The sequence below is a fragment of the Ovis canadensis genome, chromosome 26, assembly GCF_042477335.2.
Source record: "Ovis canadensis isolate MfBH-ARS-UI-01 breed Bighorn chromosome 26, ARS-UI_OviCan_v2, whole genome shotgun sequence".
Classification (NCBI taxonomy): Eukaryota; Metazoa; Chordata; class Mammalia; order Artiodactyla; family Bovidae; genus Ovis; species Ovis canadensis.
Genome location: NC_091270.1, coordinates 49665045 through 49688720, shown reverse-complemented (window position 1 = coordinate 49688720; position 23676 = coordinate 49665045). Strand labels below are relative to the sequence as shown.

At 36.4% G+C, this 23676-nt stretch overlaps 1 protein-coding gene across 1 annotated transcript in view; it reads right to left on the bottom strand.

Moving 5' to 3' along the window:
* Positions 1 to 23676, bottom strand: part of LOC138430939 (disintegrin and metalloproteinase domain-containing protein 32-like) — a 196576-nt gene that overhangs the window by 62906 nt on the left and 109994 nt on the right. Inside the window, exons 12-14 of the mRNA XM_069572993.1 lie at positions 22923 to 23100; positions 7125 to 7217; positions 5364 to 5562 (exon numbers count right to left, since the gene is read on the bottom strand). Of these exons, the coding sequence (XP_069429094.1) occupies positions 5364 to 5562; positions 7125 to 7217; positions 22923 to 23100 (470 nt within the window). The remainder of the gene's footprint in view (positions 1 to 5363; positions 5563 to 7124; positions 7218 to 22922; positions 23101 to 23676) is intronic.

Here is a 23676-nt window from a genome sequence, read left to right as displayed (position 1 = left end):
CTGATTTTATTCTTTTCAGATGAAGATGGAGAAGCTCTACACAATCAGCAAAAAGAAGACCTGGGTTGACTGTGGCTCAGACCAATAGCTCCTTATTGCAAAATTCAGGTTTAAATTGAAGAAAGTAAGGAAAACCACTAGGCCATTCAGGTATGACCCTAATCACATTCCTAATACAGTGTAAGTGATTAATAGATTCAAGGGATTTTATCTGGTAGAGTTCCTAAGAAATGTGGGCAGAGATTTGTAACAAACCATCCCAAAGAAAAAGAAATGCAAGAAGGCAAAGAGGTTGTCTGAGGGGGCTTTACAAATAGATGAGAAAAGAAGAGAAGTGAAAAGCAAGGGAGAAAGGGGAAAATATACCCAATTTAATTCAGAGTTCCAGAGAAGAGCAAGGAGAGATAAGAAGGCCTTCTTAAGTGAACAACACAGAGAAGTAGAGGGAAACAATAGAATGGTATAGACTAGAAATCTCTTCAAGAAAACTCGAGATATCAAAGGAATATTTCATGCAAGGGTGGGCACAATAAAGGACAGAAACAGTACGGACCTAACAGAAGCAAAAGAGATTAAGAAGATGTGGCAAGGATACACAGAATAATTATACAAAAACGTCTTAATGGCCCAGATAACTACAACGGTGTGGTCACTTATCTAAAGCCAGACATCCTCGAGTGTGAAGTCAAGTGCGACTTAGGAAGCATTACTACTAACAAAGCTAATGGTGAAAGAAATCCTGCTGAGCTCCTATTTAAAATCATGTATGTGGGGTTCTTATATGTACGAGCTAAAATCTTATTTCTCCAGTTAATCTGTCTTCTGTCATTTTAATTATTTGACCAGGCAAAAGAACCAGAGAAGTTAATGGGGATGGGAAAAAATAAATAAAATAAAGTAGAATCACCTTGGACTTCATCCAAAGCTATGATCAAGCATTTAAAAATAAAAAGAAAGTCAGCATACAGAAATCAATTGAATTTATGCACACTAACAACACCTGAAAAAAAATTTTTTTTATTTCATTGCAATAGCATCAAAATCAATTTGATATTTTGGAATAAATTTAACCAAGTAAGAGATGTATAGCCTGAAAATTACAAGATCTTCATGAAGGAACTCTAAGAAGACACAAAAAGAAAGATATTCTATTATTACAGGTCAAAAGAATTTATATCATTAAAATATCCATGTAGGGTCTTCCCTGATGGACTAGTGGTTAAGAATCTGTCTTGCAGTGTAGGGTACATGGGTTTGATCCCTGGTCAGGAAGCTAAGATCTCACATGCCACAGAGCAACTAAGTCTGCACATTGCAAGGACTTAGTCTGTGTGCCACAACTAGAGAGTCTCTGTATTGTAACAAAGATCCTGTGTGCCACAGCTAAGACCTGAGAGAGTCAAATAAATATTAAAGAAAAAAAGAACTCCAAATCACCCAATGCCATCTACAGATTCAATGTAATCCCTAACAAAATTCCAAAGGTATTTTTGATAGAAATATAAAAAACAATTTGAAAATTTGTATGGAACCATAAGAGATCCTGAATAGCCAAAGCAATCTTGAGAAAGAACAAAACTAGAGGTACACTTTCCTTATTACAATTATATAACAAAGCTATAGAAATTAAAACACTATATTACTGGTATAAGAATAGACAAAAAACCAACAGAACATGATAGTATACATGTTTCAATGCCATTCTCCCAAATCATCCCACCCTCTCCCTCTCCCTCTGAGTCCAAAAGTCCACTATACACATGTGTGTCTTTTTTGCTGTCTTGCATACAGGGTCATCATTGCCATCTTTCTAAATTCCATATATATGTGTTAGTATACTGTATTGGTGTTTTTCTTTCTGGCTTACTTCACTCTGTATAATCGGCTCCAGTTTCATCCATCTCAACAGAACTGATTCAAATGTATTCTTTTTAACGGCTGAGTAATACTCCATTGCGTATATGTACCACAGCTTTCTTATCCATTCATCTGCTGATGGACATCTAGATTGTTTCCTTGTCCTGGCTATTATAAACAGTGCTGCGATGAACATTGGGGTACATGTGTCTCTTTCAATTCTGGTTTCCTCAGTGTGTATGCCCAGAAGTGGGATTGCTGGGTCATATGGCAGTTCTATTTGCAATTTTTAAAGGAATCTCCACACTGTTCTCCATAGTGGTTGTACTAGTTTGCATTCCCACCAACAGTGTAGGAGGGTTCCCTTTTCTCCACATCCTCTCCAGCATTCATTGCTTGCAGATTTTTGGATCACAGACATTCTGACTGGTGTGAAGTGGAATCGAATCGCCAGTCTATGTCTGATGCAGCATACAGCATGCTTGGGGCTGGTGCATGGGGATGACCCAGAGGGATGCTGTGGGGAGGGAGGTAGGAGGGGCTTCATGTTTGGGATCGCATGTACACCCGTGGTGGATTCATGTCAATGTATGACAAAACCAATACAGTATTGTAAAGTAAAATAAAGTAAAAACTAAAATTTAAAAAAAACTATAAAACACTAATGAAAAAATGAAGAAGATACAAAAAAAAAAAAAAGATTGAGAGCCCAGAAACAAACCCTGACAATATGATAAACTAAGATTTGACAAGGGAGTCAAGAATACTCAATGAGGAAAGGAGAATCTCTTCAACAAGTTTTGAGAAAGCTGGACAGCCAACATGCAAAAGAATGCAACTGATCCCCAACCTCACACAGCTCAAAAAAAAAAAAAGCAAAAGAATTCATAAAGACTTAAATGCAAAAACAGAAACCTTAAAACACCTAGAAGAAAACACAGTTCAGTTCAGTTCAGTAGCTCAGTCGTGTCCAACTCTTTGCGACCCCATGAATCGCAGCACGCCAGGCCTCCCTGTCCATCACCAACTCCCGTAGTTCACTCAGACTCACATTCATTGAGTCAGTGATGCTATCCAGCCATCTCATCCTCTGTCATCCCCTTCTCCTCCTGCCCCTAATCCCTCCCAGCATCACAGTCTTTTCCAATGAGTCAACTCTTCGCATGAGGTGGCCAAAGTACTGGAGTTTCAGCTTCAGCATCATTCCTTCCAAAGAAATCCCAGGGCTAATCTCCTTCAGAATGGACTGGTTTGATCTCCTTCACAAGGGGAAACCTATTTAACATGGGTCTTGGTAATGACTTTTTCAATATGACACCAAAAGCATTAGCAACAAAGGCAAAAATAAAAAGTGGGACTTCATCAAGCTGAAAAGTTTTTGCACAGAAAAAGAAACAATTAAAAAATGTACCACTTTGGCGTGTGGATTATTTTGAGCTAAAGGCTATCAAAAAGTATATATATATACTACCCTTCCCTTAACTACCCAGAAGAATTTAAATTAGGGACTTTTCCCCCCAGAAAAAGATTTATTATCAAAGATATATTCTATCTCATTGGCCTGATCTGGATGACAGGGCAAATATATAATTACCAAACGTCTGCTCTTCTTATCATCCTGTGAATGACCCTCCTGTCCTTAAAAGCCCCAAGGACCCTGTCTCATTCCTTAGTGCAGGCCAGCACATACAACTCATTTTATCTTTCTGTCTCTGAACCTCTTCTATGATCTCTGATTCTCTCATGTATGTGGGATTCTCATATGTATGAACTAAAATTTTATTTCTCCAGTTAATCTGTCTTATGTCATTTTAATTATTTGACCAGACAAAAGAACCAGAGAAGGCAATGAGGATGGGAAATTTCCCCCTTCCTGATAGTGTGAATCAGCAAAGAAAACATGAGATATAAATATTCAGTCCTGAGAAAGAAGGAAATCCTGCCATTTGCAGCAACATGGACTCCGAGGGCATTATGCTAAGTGAAATAAGTCAGAGAAAGACAATACTCTATGATAACACTTATATGTGGAATCTAACTGAATTCAGAGAAACAAAGAGTAAAGCAATAGTTACCACAGGCTACAAGGTAGGGAAAATGGGGAGGTGTTCAAAGGTTACAAATTTCCAGTTATAACATGAAAAAACTTCTTGGAATCTAACACACAGCATGATGTTTATACTTAGTAATATCAAATTATATACCTGAAAGTTGCTAAGAAAGTAGATCTTAAATGTCCTCACCATGAAAAAGAAATGGTAATTATGTGATATAATGGAAGTTTAGCTAACACTATGGTGGTAATCATTCTGAAATATATAAAAGTACCAAATCAGTAGTTGTACAACTTAAACTTACTGAATGTTATATGTCAGTTGTGCATCAATAAAGTTGGTGGTTGAAGAGACTTAAACTTACCTAAAACTATAGATATACTAGAAAAAAAGAGAGAGAGAAAGCTCTTGGATACTAATCCGGGCAATACTTTTTTGGATGACACAGAAGCGCAGGCAACAATAGATAAGTAGGACTGCATCAAAATAAAAAACTTCTTAGCAAAGAAAATAAGCAACAAAGCAAAATTGAAACCTACAGAATGGGAGAAAAAAATAGCAAACTATAGAGCTGATAAGGGATCAATTTCTAAAATACGCTACTCATAATTAAATAAGAAAGATAAAGAGATTTAAAAATAGCAAAGGACCTAAATGGATATTCCTCCAAATAAAAGCCAAACAACCATCAGATACATGAAAAGGGACTCAACATCACTAATCATCAGGGAAATGCAACTCAAAACCACAACTCACACCTTTTAGGATAGTGTGTTATCAAAGAGAAAAAGATAAAAAGTATTAGCAAGAATGTGGAGAAAGTGAAACTTTTATATACTGTTGATGGGAGTGGAAATTGGCACAGTCATTATGGAAAACAGTAGACAGGCTTCTCAAAAATTTAAGTGCACCACCTTAGGATCTAGCAAGCATATTACTGGGTATATACATGCAATATGTTAAGCAGATGACTGTGGCAATTATTTCATATTGTATATACATATCAAAATATTAAATCATACACCTTAAACAAATATTTAAGAAGTTCAAAAACTAAAAAGAGATTGTGTGTGTGTGTTAGTTGCTTAGTCGTGTCCAACTCTTTGCAGCCCCACAGACCGCAGCCCCACCAGGCCCCTCCGTCCATGGGATTCTCCAGGCAAGAACACTGGAGTGGGTTGCCATTTCCTTCTCCAAAAGGAACTATAGAAAGAAAGAAAGTGAAGTCACTCAGTCGTGTCCGACTCTTTGCGACTCCATGGACTGTAGCCTACTAGGCTCCCCCATCCATGGAATTTTCCAGACAAGAGTACTGGAGTGAGTTGCCATTTCCTTCTCTAAAAAAGAGACTTTAAACAAAATAAATAATTTAAATATATCTAATTGACCACTGCCTTGGTAATGTTAATGAAAATATTGAGGACCAACTATACAGATGTTACAAAACAATACCTTTTCCAAATATACTCTCACAATGTGCATCAATATCTTGGCAGCCTCCATCATAACAAAAAGCTTTTCCTTCTTCACATTGCTGTCCATTGAGTATAGTTATATCAGCTGGACACCTTCCTGAGCTTCCATTACAAACCTCAGGAATATCACATTCAGGATGTGCAATGGGCCTACATGTAGCACCTGCTGCCATAAACTAGTAGAAATTAAAATATAAAAAATAAAGCATTATATACGATTATTGTGTTTACCAATATTTAATCTTGCTCTAATTCCATTTATAGCTTGATGAAGTACTTATTCATTAGTGTCTCTCAGGATATTCCTGTTATAAAAATTATAATAATCATATTGGAAAAAAACAATGTTATCAACCAAAACAGGAGGTAAGGAATATGCACAAGGAAAAGTGTATTACAAATATGATACAATGAGAGCCCAAGTTTTGGCTAGAAGGCAGGAAAAGTAGCTTTTAGTTTGGGATAATTATTGCTTTAGGGAAAATTGTGAAATTTAGCCTGGAAAATCCCATGGACAGAGCAGCCTGGTGGGCTGCAGTCCATGGGGTCGCAGAGTCGGACACGACTGAGCGACTTCCCTTTCACTTTTCACTTTCACGCATTGGAGAAGGAAATGGCAACCCACTCCAGTGTTCTTGTCTGGAGAATCCCAGGGACGGCGGAGCCTGGTGGGCTGCCGTCTATGAGGTCACACAGAGTCGGTCACGACTAAAGCGTCTTAGCAGCAGCAGGTACTTCCTAAATAAAATATACTTTTTCAAACCATAGTTTTGAAGTATGGAATATCAGTAATTCTATGAAAATGTGAAACCTAAATAACTGAGAACAGAATGCAAAGAATGATTAAAAAGGCAGTTCAACTACTAAACTATTTGGGAAATAAGGAACCCAATAGTAAACTTTCTCCTGACTTATCCTATGGGTCAATAACATTTTCATGTATAGCATTCCTAAAATTTATATAAAGAACATTAATTGGGCATTTATCTCATACTTCTTAGTTGATGGCTTCTAGTTTATACTATAAAGATCACAGAGGAAAGAATTAACCATGGTAAGATTCCAGAGGTGGGTGGGGTGGGGAGGGGGTACCGTATCAGCTAACTAAAGTGAAGAACACAGAACCAGTGGGAGGTCATTCAATAGAGGGGTTCTCATGTGATGAATCTGTCACATATATGTCACACATATATATGAAAAGTAAAACAGGGGACAGGAATGAACATCTTCATCATATAAGCTAAAATATAACCTTTAAGTCAAATGGTCTTTGTATAACAAATCCATAGTTTAAATTTGTGCTGACATGCAGCATTTGAAAAGTGTTATATCTAGTGAGTTTCATTATTTATGCATTTATGGGAAATTGCTTTATCTTTCAATTACATACTCACAAATACCCATCACAACCTAAAAGATAATTTTTATAAAGATATAAATATTGGATAAAATAAATGAAAATAGTCCCTTTCAATGAAGATGTTCTACATCAAAGAATTCTGTCATAGCTGTCAATCAAGGCTTAAAACCAATAGCATCATTAGGGAGAATAATGGCATTATAAGGAGGGCTCAACATCCAACTATAATTCGTAAAATTAGACACATCACTCTGAACTTATTTTTGTCTTTATATGAAAAGTCATGTATTTTGAGTTACAGCTAAGTGTCTGTATCCAAAAGTAACCAAGACACATTTCATTTTATACTTAGAAGATGGTAATAAACTAAAATCATACTTTACAGTTGTTGCAGCATAATCCTTTATCGCATTCTGAATCTGGTTTCAGCACACAAGTCTGAGGATTACAACAGTTATCAGGTCCACATTGCTATAAATGAGTGGAATACACAATAAAACTATGTCATAGAAATAATATAAACTTTGGCAAGAGCTATTTTACACAGTTTTTTTAATTTGGGGAGGGAATATGCATGCTGTCGACACTTAAAGATTTTTGCATCTTTAAACAATTAAAATACTATGGTGGAACTTACTCTTAATCAACTAGAAAACTGGGAAGAATATATAAAACAACTTTTTTTTTTTTAGAAACTAAATATTATATAAGAGTGGCACCTCCAGTGCCTAAATGGTAAGAGGAAAGGGGAGATACAGATCAAAGGGTACAGACTTTCATTGATAAAATGAGTCTGTTGTCAGCATCTATAGTTAACAATAATGCATTATACAGGTGAAATTTGCTAAGATAGAAATGTTTTTAATGATAACTGTGTGAGATGATGGACATTTCAACTGGTTTGATCATGGGAACCATTTCACAATGTATACATACATGAAAACATCACATTGTATATCTGTAAACCTTAAACCATATACAATTTTTATTTGCTAATGATACCTCAATAAATCAGGGCGGGTTAAGAGGTAGGTATGGGACTTCCCTGGAGGAAGTGGTTAAGACTCCATGCTTCCAATACAAGGCATGCGGGTTAGATCCCCCATGGAAATAAGATCCCACATTCTTTGGGACACAGTCAGAAAATAAATAAAGTTTAAAAAAGTTTAAAAGGGGTGAGTAGAGTTTAGACCCACTGCAAAGTTAGAAAGAACAGTCCCCAAGAGTGTCCTCATTTTCACCAATCACAAGCTCAGTGGATTCCCAGAACTGCACTCAGGTTTTATAATTTACTGAAAGAACTCATGGAACACACTGAAAGCTGTTAATACTCAGTTATGGTTTAGTATATGGAAAGGATACAAATTAAAATCAGTCAAGAGAAAAAGCACTGAGGACAGAATTTAGGAAAAGCACTAAATATGGAGCTTCTACTGCCTTTACCCCATGGAATCACAGACATATTACTCTCCCAGCACTGATATGTGATGCTTCCTAACTAGTTCTATGAGGCCAGTGTTAGCCTAATATCAATAACAAAGACATTTCAAGACATATCAATAAATCCATAGATCTCATAAATAAATCTAATTCAATCAATAAATAGATCTAATAAACATAGATGCAAAAATCCTCAACCAAAAAAATTAGGAAATTGAATCCAACAATGTACAAAAATAACCAAGTAGGTTTCATCACAAGCATGAAAGCATGGCTTATTATGCAAATATCCATTAATACAATCAATAATATTGATAGCCTAAAGAAGAGAAATCAATGACCCTCACAACTGCTGTAGAGAAAGCATTTGACAAAATCTAAAATCACTTATAAAAATGTTAGCAAACTAGGAATAGAGGAAACTTCTTCAATTTGGTAACAACATCTAGAAAAAAATCTTATAGGATCTATATGATGAAAACTATAAAACTTGATGAAGAAAATCAAAGAAAGTATAAATAAGTGAAGAGAATGTTCATGTTCATGAATTGTTAAAATGTCAGTTCTTCACAACTTGATGTTCAATGCAATTACAATAAAAATCCAGCAATTGTTTTTTGACATATCAAACTGATTCTAAGGTTTATACGGAAAGGCAAAAGACAGAGTGGACAACATAATGCTGAGGAAGAGAAAGAAGAAGGAGGAGGAGCAATAGAAGGAAGAAAACGGCAGGACTTAAAATACCCAGTTTCAAAACTCAATAAAAACTTTAATTATGGCACTGTACTTCACTTTCACTTTTCACTTTCATGCATTGGAGAAGGAAATGGCAACCCACTCCAGTATTCTTGCCTGGAGAATCCCAGGGACGGGGGAGCCTGGTGGGCTGCCATCTATGGGGTCGCACAGAGTCGGACACGACTGAAGAGACTTAGTAGCAGCAGCAGCAGCAGTATGTACAAAGGAAATCAGTCCTGAATATTCATTGGAAGGACTGATGCTGAAGCTGAAACTCCAATATTTTGGCCAGCTGATATGAAGCGTTAACTCATTTGAAAAGACCCTGATGCTGGGAAAGATTGAGGGCAGCAGGAGAAGGGGACGACAGAGGATGAGATGGCTGGATGGCATCACCAATTCAACGGACATGAGTTTGGGTAAACTCCAAGAGTTGGTGATGGACAGGGAGGCCTGGCGTGCTGTGGTTCACGGGGTCGCAGAGAGTCAGACACAACTGAGCGACTGAACTGAACTGAAGACGTACCAAAAAATAGATAAAGAATTTATTAGAACAAAATGGAGACCTCAGAAATTATAAAATCTTTGATAGTGGAACAAATACAAATCAGTGGAGAAAAGCGTTTTCAATAAATGGTGTTGGAACAACTGGGCATTCACATGAAAAACTCTAGATATTGACTCTACACATTTCACACACACACACACAATAATTCAAAGGGATCATAAATCTAAAATTAAATTGCAAAACTATAAAACTTCTAGGGGGTTAGATTTAAGAGGGTAAATCTACTGCCGAGTGTTCTTTCACGATAAATAAATAGGAATAATACAAATCTTAAACAAATTATTTCAAAAGGTAGGAGTAGGGAGCATATTCCAACTCTTTTTATGAGCCCATAATTACCCGATATAAAAACCAAAAGAAAAGATTGTAAAAAAAGAAAAAAACTACAGACCACAATCCCCTTCTAAAAATAAGTTCCATAATCCTGAACAAAATGGTAAATTAAAATGTTATATATATATATATATATAATAACCCAAGTGGGGCTAATCTCAATATTGCATGATAGCTGGGTTAGTACTCAAAAAGCAATGGAGGAAATGCATCATATTAATAGAAGAAAAAAAAACCCAGAAAAATCATATGATCAGCTCAATAGAAACAGAAATATTTAACAATATTCAACACTAATTTTCAACTGAGAACTCTTAGCTAACTAAGATTACACTTAAATGTAGAGAAATTGAAAGCATTTCCCCTAAGATCAAGAACATGGCAATAATACCCACTCTCAATATGCCTATTCAGTTTTTGGAACTTTATTTCTGAGGTCTCCATTTTGTTCTAATAAACTCTTTGTCTATTTTTTGTGTGTACTATATTGCCATTATTATAGTTTTTATTAAGTTTTGAAACTGGGTATTTTCAGTCCTTCAGTTTTCCTGAAAACCTAGCTAGAGTAATTGGGCAAGACAAAAAAAAAAGGAAAGTTAACCAAATAAAAAGAGAAGTAAAACTGTGGTTATTTGCTGATAATATGATCCTATATACAGAAAATCTGAAAGAACCATCAAAAAACTAGAGTTACTCAATGATTTCAGTTAAGTGGCAAGATACAAAGTCAGCATACAGAAATCAATCACATTCCTTCACATTAATAATATCAATCACATTCCTTTACATTAATAATGGAGCTTCTAAAACAGAAATTTTAAAAATCCATCCCATTCACAACAGTATTAAAAACAACAAAATACTTAGGAATAATTTTAACCAAGGAAGTGAAAGATCTGCCTAATGAAAATCACAAAACTTTGCTGAAGAAAATTTAAAAAAGACATGAAGACAAGAAGAAATGGAAAGATATCCTATGTTCATGGATTGGAAAAATTAATATTATTCAAATGGCTATATGACACACAACCATCTACAGAGTCAACATAATCCCCATAAAAATACCAAAGGCATTCTTCACAATAATAGAGAAAACAATCCTAAACTTTGCATGGAAACTCAAAAGACTCCAAATAGGCAAAATGATGTTGAGGGAAAAAAAAAAAAACCTGGAGGTATCATGCTTCTGAATTTCTAACTAAACTACAAAGCCATAGTAATAAAAACCACAGGTATGTGGAAACACAAAAGATCCCCAACAGCCAAAACAATCTTGAAAAAGAAAAACAAAGCTGGAAGTATCACACTCTTTGATTTCAAATTATAGCTGGTCCTCCATATGTGTGAGTTATGCACCATGGATTCAACCAATCTTAGATTGAAAATATTCAGAAAAAAGTCCAGAAAGTTCCAAAAAGCAAAACTTAAATTTGCTGCCTTCTGGCAATTATTTACATAGCATTTACATTTTATTTACCAATATTTACACAGCATCTACATTGTATTAGGTATTAGAAGTAATCTAGAAGTTATTTAAAATAGTAGGCATATAATGGTAGGTTATGTGTCATTTATACTGCCGTCTATGGGGTCGCACAGAGTTGGACACGACTGAAGCGACTTAGCAACAGCAGCAGCAGCAGCAGTGTCGTTTATAAAAAAATTTTAACATGCATAGATTTTAGCATCCTTCAAGGGTCCTAGAACCAATCTCCTGTAGATATCAAGGGACAACCATTTCCTATAAAGCTACAGTAAGTGAAACAGTATGTTTTGCTTCCTACAAAGTTACCATAGTCAAAACAGGTACTGGCACAATGGTACTGGCACAAATACAGACTCACAGATCAATGGAACACAACTGAGAGCACAAAAATAAACCCACACATGCACACACAATAAATTTACAACAAAGAATACACTACAGAGAAAGGAGAGTCTCTTCAATAAATGGTGTCGAGAAAACTGTATGGCCACATGCAAAAGAAAGAAACCAGACTACTACCTCACATCATAAAGAAAAATGAACTCAAAATGGATTGATTTGAATATAAGACATGAATCCATAAAATTCCTAGCAGAAAACGTAGGCAATAATCTCACTGATACCGATCTCATAGGGTAAGGTTTTTGTCACTCTGAATTGAAAGGCAAGAGAAACAAAAGCAGAATAAATAAATGGGACTACATCAAACTAAAATGTTTCCTCACAGCAAAGAAAACCATCTCAAAATGAAAAAGCAACTTACTGAATGAAAATATATTTGCAAATCATATATCTGATATGGAGTTAATATCCAAAATACACAAAACACATATACAACTCAATAACAAACAACTTGACTAAAATAATGGACACAGAACCTGAACAGACATTTCCAAAGAAGACGCAGAGATGGCCAATAGGCACATGAAAAGATGATCAACATAATTTTTAGGAAAATGCAAATCAAACTACAATAAGATATCACCTCACACCTTTTAGAATAACTATTATCAAAAACAAAAAATAACAAATGTTGGAGAGAACACACAGAAAAGGGAACCCTAGTCCACTATTGGTAGGACTAAAAATCGGTGCAGCCACAATGGAAAACATTATGGTGATCACTCAAAAAAACTAAGCATCAAATTATCATACAATCCGCTATTCCACTTCTGGGTATTTATCCAAATAATACAAACACACTAACTAGAAAAAAATATATGCACTCTGTTTATCGCAGCATTATTTATAACCAAGATGTGGGAACAACTTAAGGGGCTTCCCTGGTGGCTCAGATGGTTAAAGAATTCACCTGTAATGCAGGAGATGCAGATTTGATTCCTGGTCAGGAAGATCCCCTGGAGAAGGAAATGGCTACCCACTCCAATATTCTTGCAACATTCTTACATGAGAGGATCCCATGTAAGAAGCCTGGCAGGCTTGGGATCCTTGGGGCACAAAGAGTCGGACAAGACTGAACGACTAGACGTGTACAAGCATGGAAACAAGCTAAGTGTCCACTGATGGAAGAATGGATAAAGAAGCCCCAGGATACCTAAACAATGGAATACTTCATGCTCCATCCCTCGGTAATGTCCGACTCTTTGCAACTCTGCAGACTGTAGCCTGTCAGACACCTCCTCCTCCTTGCTGGGACTTTCCCAGCAAGAATAATGGAGTGAGTTGCCATTTCCTTCTCCAGGGGATCTTCCCAACACAGGGATCAACCAGGGTCTCCTGCATTGCAGGCAGATTCTTTACCACTGAGCCATAGGGGAAGTCAATATAATACTTATTCATCCATAAAAAGAATGAAACCTTGCTGTTTGCAACAACACGGGAACCTTGAAAGTATTACACTAAGAGAAATAACTCAAATGGAGAAAGACACCATATAATTTCATTCATATGTAAAATCTAAAAAACAACAAAGCACTCAAAAAAGCCAACTAAACAAAAGCAAAAAACCTCATAGATACAGAGATCAGATTAGTGGTTAGCAGAAGGAAGTGGTTTAGGAAGTAAGAGAAATGGGTGAAGGGAGTCAACCCTTTGGCATTAGATGGTAAGCAGACTTGCAGTGCTGATCACTTTGTAATGTATACAGACGTTTAACTAGAATGCTGTACATCTGAAACTCCTATAATAAAACAAACACCAATATGATACTGGGACAAAAATAGACATGTCAATCAGCCAAAGGGAACAGAGAACTCAAAACTAAACTCTGGCATATATGGTATACTAATATTCAACAAGGAAGTCAAGAATATCCAATGAGGAAAGTACACTCTTTTCAACAACCAGGAAAACTGGAGAAATGTATGCAAAACAATGACACTGACTCCTATCCCATAATTCCCAGAGAAAGTAACTCAAAATGGATCAAAGACTTTAACATAAGATCTGATACCATGAAACCCCTAGGAGAAAATGTAGGGAAGAACCTCAGATACTGATCTTGGGTATAAATTCTGGAGCATGAGGCCAAACTGCAGCATGGACAAACTACAAAAAAAAAAAATCAACAAATGGGACATCAAACTCAAAAACTTTCGCACCTCAAAAGAAACACCAAAATGGGGGGAAAAAAAATCTACATGATGGGAGAAAAATTCTGCAAAGCATGTATCAGATAAGGGGTCAATATTAAACATATATAAAAAACTTATTCAATCTGATAACAAAAAAAAGGCAGTCCAATTTTAAAATGAACAGAAGAACTAGATGTTTTTCTGAAAAGACATCCAGGTGGCCAATAGGCACATGAAAAGACACTCAGCATCACCAATCATCAAGAAATACAAATCAAAACCACAATGAGACATCCCACTTCCCACCTATTAGAATGGTTATCATTAAGAATACAAGAGACAACACATACTGGAAAGGATGCGGAGAAAAGGGAAGCTTTATATATTGTTGGTGGGAATGTAAACTGGTCCAACCAATTGGTCCACTATGCAAAATAATATGGAGGTTGCTCAGAAAAATAAAAATAGACCTAACGTATGGTCCAGCAATTCTACTTCTGAGTATATACCCAAAGAAAATGAAAACTTAATTTCAAAGAGATATATGCACTCTATATTTATCACAGTATTATTTATAATACCAAAGATATAGAAACACCCAAAACACCCATCAATGGATTAACAGATAAAAAAGATGTGCTACACACACACAATGGAATGTTTTTCAGCCAAAAAAATGGACGTGATCCTCCCATTTTCAACAACATGTACAAACCTTGAGCACATTATGCTAATGAGATAAGTCAAACAGAGAAAAGAATTGTGTGATATCACACATATGTGGAATCTAAAAAATTTAAATCTGTGAAAAACAGAGTAAAATACTCATTACCAGAGGTTGTAGAGACAAAGGAATAAGAGTGATGGTATTTAAGGGTACAAACTCCTAACAAATAACAAATAAGCCATAGAAATCTACTGCACAATACAATGAATATAGGCAATACTACTTTACTATAATGAAATGCAAAGGAGAAAAGGAAAGATATATGCATCTGGGTGCAGAGTTCCAGAGAATAGCAAGGAGAGATAAGAAAGCCTTCCTAAGTGATCAAGGCAAAGAAACAGAGAAAAAAACATAATGGGAAAGACTAGCAAGCTCTTCAAGGAAATTAGAGATACCAAGGGAACATTTCAAGCAAAGATGAGTACAATAAGAGACAGAAATGTTATCAATCTAACAGAAGCAGAAAATATTAAGAAGAGGTGGCAACAATACACAGAAGACCTATACAAAAAAATATCTTAGTGAGCCAGATAACCACGATGGTGTGATCATTCATGTAGAGCCAGACATCCTGGAGTGTGAAAACAAGTGGGCCTTAGGAAGCATCATTACAAACAAAGCTAGTGGAGGTGATAGAATTCCAGCTAAGTTTTTTCAAATCCTAAAAGATGATGGTGTGAAAGTGCTGCACTCAATATGCCAGCAAATTTGGAAAACAGCAGTGGCCACAGGACTAGAAAGGTCAGTTTTATTTCCAATCCCAAAGAAAGGCATGGAGAAGGGAATGGCAACCCGCTCCAGTATTCTCACCTGGAAAATCCCATGTACAGAGGAGCCTGGCAGGCTACAGCCTATGGGGTCGCAGAGCCAGACACCATTGAGTGACTAAGCACACAAGAAAGGCAATGGCAAAGAATGTTCAAACTACCAAACAACTGCACTCATTTCACACGCTAGCAAAGTAATGCTCAAAATTCTCCAGGATAGGCTTCAACAGTACGTGCACCGAGAACTTTCAGATGTTCAAGCTCGATTTTAAAAAGGCAGCGGAACCAGTGATCAAATTGCCAACATCCATTGGATCATAGAAAAAGCAAGAGAGTTCCAGAAAAACATCTACTTCTGCTTCACTGACAGCACTAAAGATGCTTCAGCTTCATTGACTACACTTTGATTGTGTGGATCACAACTGGAAAATTCTTCAAGAGATGGGAATACCAGACCACCTTACCTGCCTCCTGAGAAACCTGTATGCAGATCAAGAAGCAACAGTTAGAAATGGACATGGAATAACAGACTGGTTCCAAATTGGGAAAGGAGTACGTTGAGGTTGTATATTGTCACCTTGCTTATTTAACTTATATGCAGAGTACATCATGTGAAATGCCAGGCTAGATGAAGCACAAGCTGGAATCAAGATTGCCGGGACAAATATCAATAACCTCAGATATGCAGATGACACCACCCTTATGGCAGAAAGCAAAGAGAAACTAAAAGTGCCCCTTGATGAATGTGAAAGAGGAGAGTGAAAAAGCTGACTTAAAAGTTAACATTCAAAAAACTAAGATCATGGCATCTGGTCCCATTACTTCATGGCAAATAGATGAGGAAACAATGGAAACAGTGATAGACTATATTATCTTGGGTTCCAAAATCACTGCAGCCATGAAATTAAAAAATGCTTGCTCTTTGGAAGAAAAGCTCTGACCAACCTAGATACATGTTGAAAGCAGACATTACTTTGTTGATAAAGGTCTACATAGTCAAAGCTATGGTTTTTCTAGCAGTCAAGTATGGGTGTGAGAATTGGACCATAAAGAAAGCTGAACACCAAAGAACCTATGCTTTTGTTTTTGTTTTGTTTTGTTTTTTTGTAAAGTAATTAACCTTCAATTAAAATAAATACATTTATTTTAAAAAAAAAGAACTTATGCTTTTGAACGGTAGTGTTGGAGAAGACTCTTGAGAGTCCCCTGGACTGCAAAGAGATCAAACCAGTCAATCCTAACGGAAACCATCCTGAATATTCGTTGGAAGGACTGATGCTGAAGCTGAAGCTCCTGTACTTTGGCCACCTGATTCGAAGAGCTGACTCATTAGAAAAGACCCTGATGCTGGGAAAGACTGAAGGCAGGAGGAGAAGGGGACGACAGAGGATGAGATGGTTGGATGGCAACACCAACTCGATGGACATGAGTTCAAGCAATCTCCGAGAGATGGTGAAGGACAGGGAAGCCTGGTGTGCTTCAGTCCATGGGGTCACAAATAGTTGGACATGACAGAGCAATTGAACAACAAATGTACTATAATTATGTGTGTGAGGGTGTGTGTGTATGTGTGTGTGTACATGTTCAGTCACATCCAACTCTTTGAGACCCCATGAACTGTATCCTGCAAGGCTCCTCTGTCCGTGGGATTCTCCAAGCAAGGATACTGGAGTGGGTTGCCATTTCTTCTCCAAGGGATCTTCCCGACCCAGGGATTGAACTTGCATCTCTTTTGTCTCTTGCATTGGCAGGCAAACCCCAACTGGGAATCCCTATAATTATGTAATGTAGTAAACATCACCACACCAGCAATCAGATAGCAATATATAAACATATATAAATATATCACAGTAACACACTATACAACCTGCTGCTGCTGCTGCTAAGTTGCTTCAGTCGTGTCCGACTCTGTGCGACCCCATAGACGGCAGCCCACCAGGTGCCCCCAACCCTAGGATTCTCCAGGCAAGAACACTGGAGTGGGTTGCCATTTCCTTCTCCAATGCATGAAAGTAAAAAGTCAAAGTGAAGTTGCTCAGTCATGTCCGACTCTTTGCAACCCCATGGACTGCAGCCTGCCAGGTTCCTCCATCCATGGGATTTTCCAGGCAAGAGTACTATGCAACTTAAACTTCCAATATTTTACTTCAATTTTATTCAATTTAAAAAAACGCTCAGAAAGAAATTTCCTCAATATGGTAAAGCACATCTGTTTAAGAAAAGCTTATATCTAATATCATATTTAATGTTAAAAGTCAGAAAACTTTCTCCCTAAAAATAAGAACAAAGGAAAGAAAGCCACTCTCATAACTTCTAATAAAAACTATAATTCAGAAAAGTCCACTGCAACTTTATACTAGTGATATAATTGCTAAATAAAATTTTTAAATTATCAAAATAAGCAATCTATAGAAGAAATAAATAAAGAAGATCTGAATAGGTTAAGAGATACACAATGTGCACAGATTGGCATAACTAATATTGGTAAGAAGGTAATTCCCCTCAAATTGATATATGAATGCAACACAATTCAAATCAAAGTCCCTACAATGATATGCCAATTCTTCCACTTACATGGAAACAAAGTGGTCCTAGAATAGTAAAAGTATCTTGAAAAAGAAGACCAAAGTTTATTGATTTACACAAAATGTTTTTAAGACTTACTGTAAAAGTACGCTAGTTAAGACTGTGGAATTGACATAAGGACAGACAAATACACAGAAAAGAATTAAGGGAAAGATACATATGGTTGTTTATTATCATAGGAACAGGTGTTAAGTGTTCTCTAAATGTTTGGTGAATTCACCTGTGAAGGAAGCCATTGATCCTGGATTTTTGTTGTTAATTTTATTACTATTATTACTGATTCAAAGTCATTACTGGCAATTTGTTCATCTTTCCTATTTCTCCCTGATTCAGTATTAGGAGAGTACAAATTTCTAAGAATTTGTACATTTCTTCCATTTTGCCCATTTTACTGGCATATAATTATTTGAAACAATCTCTTATGACCCTTTGAATTTATGTGGTGTTGGCTGTAGCTTCTCCTTTTACATTTCTGATTTTATTGATTTGGGCTCTCTCTTTTTCTTGATGAGTCTAGCTAAAGGTTTATCAGTTTCCCTTCATCCTTCTCAAAGAATCACCTCTTAGTTTCATTAATCTTTTTAATTTTTTAGCCTCTATTTCAATTACTTATACTCTGATCTTTATCATTTCTCCTACTAACTTTGGGGTTTATTTCTTCTGTTTTTAGTTCCTTTAGGTATAAAATCAGGTTGCTTGATATTTTTCTTATTTCATAAGGTAAGTTTGTATCATTAAAAAATTCCTTCAGAAATGCTTTTTCTTTGCCCCATGGATTTTGGATTATTGTGTTTTGTTTTCATTTGTCTACAGGTATTTTTAAATTTTCTATTTTATTTCTTCCATGGTCCATTAGTTGTTTAGCAGTATATTGTTTAGCCTCAACATGTTTCCATTTTTCTTGTAGTTTGTTTCTAGTCTCATAACATTCTAGACAGAAAAGATGCTGGATATGATTTCAATTTTCTTAAATTTACTGAGACTTGTTTTGTGGCCTACCCTGGAGAATGTTACAAGGCAGCTGAAACAGTGTATTCTGTTGCTTTGATGTGGAATACTCTGTATTTATATCTATAAATTCCATCTGGTCTGATGCGTCACTTAAGACCAGTCTTTCCTTAATGATCTTATGTCTGAATGATCTAAAGATGTCAGTGAGGTGTTAAAGCCCCTTACTAACATCGTGTTTACTGTCAATGTCTCCTCTTATATCTGATGTTTGCTTTATGTAATTAGGTGCACCGGTGTTAGTTCTTGTTGTTTAGTAGCCCAGTCATGGCCGATTCTTTTGTGACCTGCATCTCTTGCATTGGCAGGCAGATTCTTTACCACTGAACCACTTGTCCTATGTTGGATGCATATACATTTACAAACATTACATCTTCTTGAATTGATCCCTTAATCATTATATAATGTCCTTTGTCTAACAGTCTTTGTTTTGAAGTCTGTTTTATCTTATACAATTAAGTATTGCCACCTCAGCTTTCTTTTGATTTCCATTTGCATGGAATACCTTTTCTGATTCCCTCACTTTCAGCCTATGTGTGTCTTTGCAACTGACCATGGGAAGATCTGAAGTGAGTCTCTTGGAAGCAGTATATGTACATATACAGGTCCTATTTTTTATCCATTCAGTCATTCTGTTTCTTTTGATTGCAGCATTTAGTACAATTACATTTACAGTAAGTATTGATAGATATGTACTTATTGCCAGTTTGTTAAATGCAGGATACTAAAGCAATAGGAATCTGTTGCATTTCTATACACTAATTATGAATTAACAAAAAAGAAATATAAAAATAATCCCATTTAGAATCACATCAAAAAGAATAAAATATCTAAGAACAAATCTAAGGAGGTAAAACACCCATACTTGGAAAACTGTAAGATATAGATGGAAGAAATTGAAGATGATAAAAGCAAATGGAAAGTTATACAGTGTTCATGGACTGGCAGAATTAATATTGTTAAAAAGGCCATAGTACTCAAAGCAATCTACAGATTCAATGCAATTCTATCAAAATATTAATGGCATTGTTCACAGAACTAAAACAAATAATTCTAAAATTTGTATGGAAACATAAGACTCCAAACAGCCAAAGCAATCTGAAGAAAGAAGAACAGAGCTGGAAGTATCATACTCCTTGATTTCAAACTATAGTACAAAGAGACAACATCAAAAAGTATGATATTGGCACAAAAACAGATATACAAATCAATGGAACAGAACAGAGAGCCTAAAAATAAACCCATGCACTTATGATCAATTAATTTTCAACAAAGGAGGCACGAATATACAATAGAGAAAAGACAATCTCTTTAATAAGCAGTGCTGGGAAATCTGGACAGCTACATTTAAGGAATAAAACTGAAACATTTTTTCACACCATACATTAAAATAAACTCAAAATAGATTAAAAACATAAATGTAAGACCAGAAACCATAAAACTCCAAGAAGAAAACTTAGGCAGAATACTCTGACATTAACTGCAACAACCTTTTTTGGATCTGTCTCTTAAGGCAAAGAAAACAAAAATAAACAAATGAGCTCTAATTAAACTTAAAAGCACAGGAAACTACTGGTTAAAGAAAAAAACAACCTACTGAATGTGAGAAAATGTTTGCAAATAATATGGTTGATAAGGGGTTAATATTGAAAATACATAAACAGGTCATACAACGCAGTATCAAAAAACCAACCTCAGTATCAAAAAAGTGAAAATGAAAGTCATGTCCGACTTTTTGCAACCCCATGGACTCTACAGTACATGAAATTCTCCAGGCCAGAATACTGGAGTGGGCAGCCTTTCCCTTCTCCAGGGATCCTCCTAACCCAAGGATCAAACCAAGGTCTCCCACATTGCAGGCAGATTCTTTACCAGCTGAACCATCAGGGAAACTCAAGAATACTGGAGTGGGTAGTCTATCCCTTTCTCCAGTGGATTTTCCCAACTCAGGAATTGAACCAGGGTCTCCTGCATTGCAGGCAGATTCTTTACCAACTGAGCTATCCAGGAAGCCCTAGTATCAAAAAAAAACCAACCTGATTTAAAAATAAGCAAGAGATTTGAATACACATTTTTCTAAAGACATGCCAATAGGTACATGAAAAGATGGCAACATCACTAAACATTAGGGAAATGCAAATCAAAATCATGATTGAGAGATCATCTCACATGTGTCAGAATTACTATCATCAAAAAGACCACAAATAACAAATGCTGGTGAGCATGTGGAGAAAAGAACCACTGTGCACTATGTTCTCCACTACAGAAAACAGTATGGAGATTCCTCAGAGAAACAGAATTAAACTACCATCAGTCAGTCAGTTCAGTCGCTCAGTCGTGTCCGACTCCCTGTGACCCCATGAATCGCAGCACGCCAGGCCTCCCTGTCCATCACCAACTCCCAGAGTTCACTCAAACTCATGTCCATCAGGTCGGTGACACCATCCAGCCATCTCATCCTCTGTCGTCCCCTTCTCCTCCTGCCCCCAATCCCTCCCAGCATCAGAGTCTTTTCCAATGAGTCAACTCTTCTCATGAGGTGGCCAAAGTACTGGAGTTTCAGCTTTAGCATCAGTCCTTCCAGTGAACAGCCAGGATTGGTCTCCTTTAGGATAGACTGGTTGAATCTCCTTGCAGTCCAAGGGACTCTCAAGAGTCTTCTCCAGCACCACAGTTCAAAAGCATCAGTTCTTCAGCGCTCAGCTTTCTTCACAGTCCAACTCTCACATCCACACATGACTAGTGGAAAAACCATAGCCTATGATCCAGCAATTCCATTTCTGAATATATATCCAAAGAAAACAGCACTAATTTAAAATTACACATACACTCCAGTGTTCATAGAAGCATTATTTATAATTGCCAAGACGCAGAAGCAACATAAGTGTCTGTCAACAGGCAAATGCATAAAGAAGATGTGGTGTGTGTGTGCGTATATATATATATATATACACACACACACACATATATATACATATATGTATATATGTATACACACTATATGTCTATACACACATATGTATATAATATATTTATTATTCAGGCATAAAAAAAGAATGAAATTTTGCCATTTATACTACATGAATGGAACCAGAGAGTATTATGTTTAGTGAAGTAAGTCAAACAAAGACAAACACTCTATGTTATCACTTATATGTAGAATATAAATTTTAAAATGCATGAATATGACAAAACAGAAATAGACCCTCAGATATAAAGGCCAAACTAGTGGTTATCAATGGGAAGAGGGAAGAGGATGATATGGGGGAATCAGAATCACCCACTGTTCAGATTATAACATTAACAGTTTTCCCTCCATTGTGATTCCATTGTGAGGCAATACCCTAAAGGATACTTTATGGTCCACTGCTGCTGCTGCTGCTGCTGCTGCTAAGTCGCTTCAGTCATGTCCAACTCTGTGCGACCCTAGAGACGGCAGCCTACCAGGCTCCCCCGTCCCTGGGATTCTTCAGGCAAGAACACTGCAGTGGGTTGCCATTTCCTTCTCCAGTGCATGAAAGTGAAAAGTCAAAGTGAAGTCACTCAGTCCTGTCTGACTCCTAGCGACCCCATGGACTACAGCCTACCAGGCTCCTCCATCCATGGGATTTTCCAGGCAAGAGTACTGGAGTGGGGTGCCATTGCCTTAATATGGTCTACTCCCATATTAATCTTCAATAAAACACTTATCAAATGTCCAGAGATTAAGCACAGACTTGAAAATACTGGACCTATTTAGTCTGGAACCAAAAACTCATTCTAGACTTCCTTTTCTTATCAGCAATAATTTTAGGGGAATAGTCTTAACATTTGCCCAAAACTCTTCAACCTATTAAATCTAGACAGCATATTCTTGTACGCATTTTAACTTTATTTTATTATTGCCAATATTTTGCATGGCACCCAGTCATATTTGAGATATATAGCATTTATTACAAAGGAAACAGAAACAATAAATTTATCAATTTTCCAATTATTAGACTTACTTCCTCAGTACCACAGTCACAGACTTCATTTTCCTCCACTCTGCCATTGCCACAGATTGGTCCCGGATTTATCTGCATTTGTGGCTTATTCTGAAGACACTGGGCCCTCATGTTTGAAATGAAATTTTCAAAGTCTCTCAAACTGCAATCGCTAAAAGTCTTCATACCACTGGATTGCCTAAACATGGATCCATATAATGTCATTGGCATTATTCTTCTGAAAACACAATTCTATATTATACAAATCAATTTCAAAATGTTAAATTCAAGAGGTAATGATAAAGGTTCATAACAAATGCTTAGAGGCCAGTCATTCCTCAGGAGGACATGTGATTTCATTCACTGAACACATATTCTCTTAAAACAAAATCAAGTTCAACAGGAAAAACTAAACCACCCAATTAGAAAACGGGCATAGGATTTGGATACACATTTCTGCAAAGAAGACACATATAAACAAACAATGGGTATATGAAAAGGTCATCAACATCACTAATCATCAAGGAAGTGCAAATCAAAAGAAAAAACAATGAGCTATCACCTCATACCTGTTAAGATAGCTATGATTCTTTTTTTAATTTATTTCTTTAACTGGAGGAAAATTTCTTTACAACGTTGTGTTGGTTTCTGCCATAGAACAACATGAATCAGCTATAATTATATGTATGTACTCTCCCTCTTGATTCCTTTAAAAATAGATGAACATTGTTGGCAAGGACATGGAGAAACTGGAAACTTAGTACATTGTTCATGG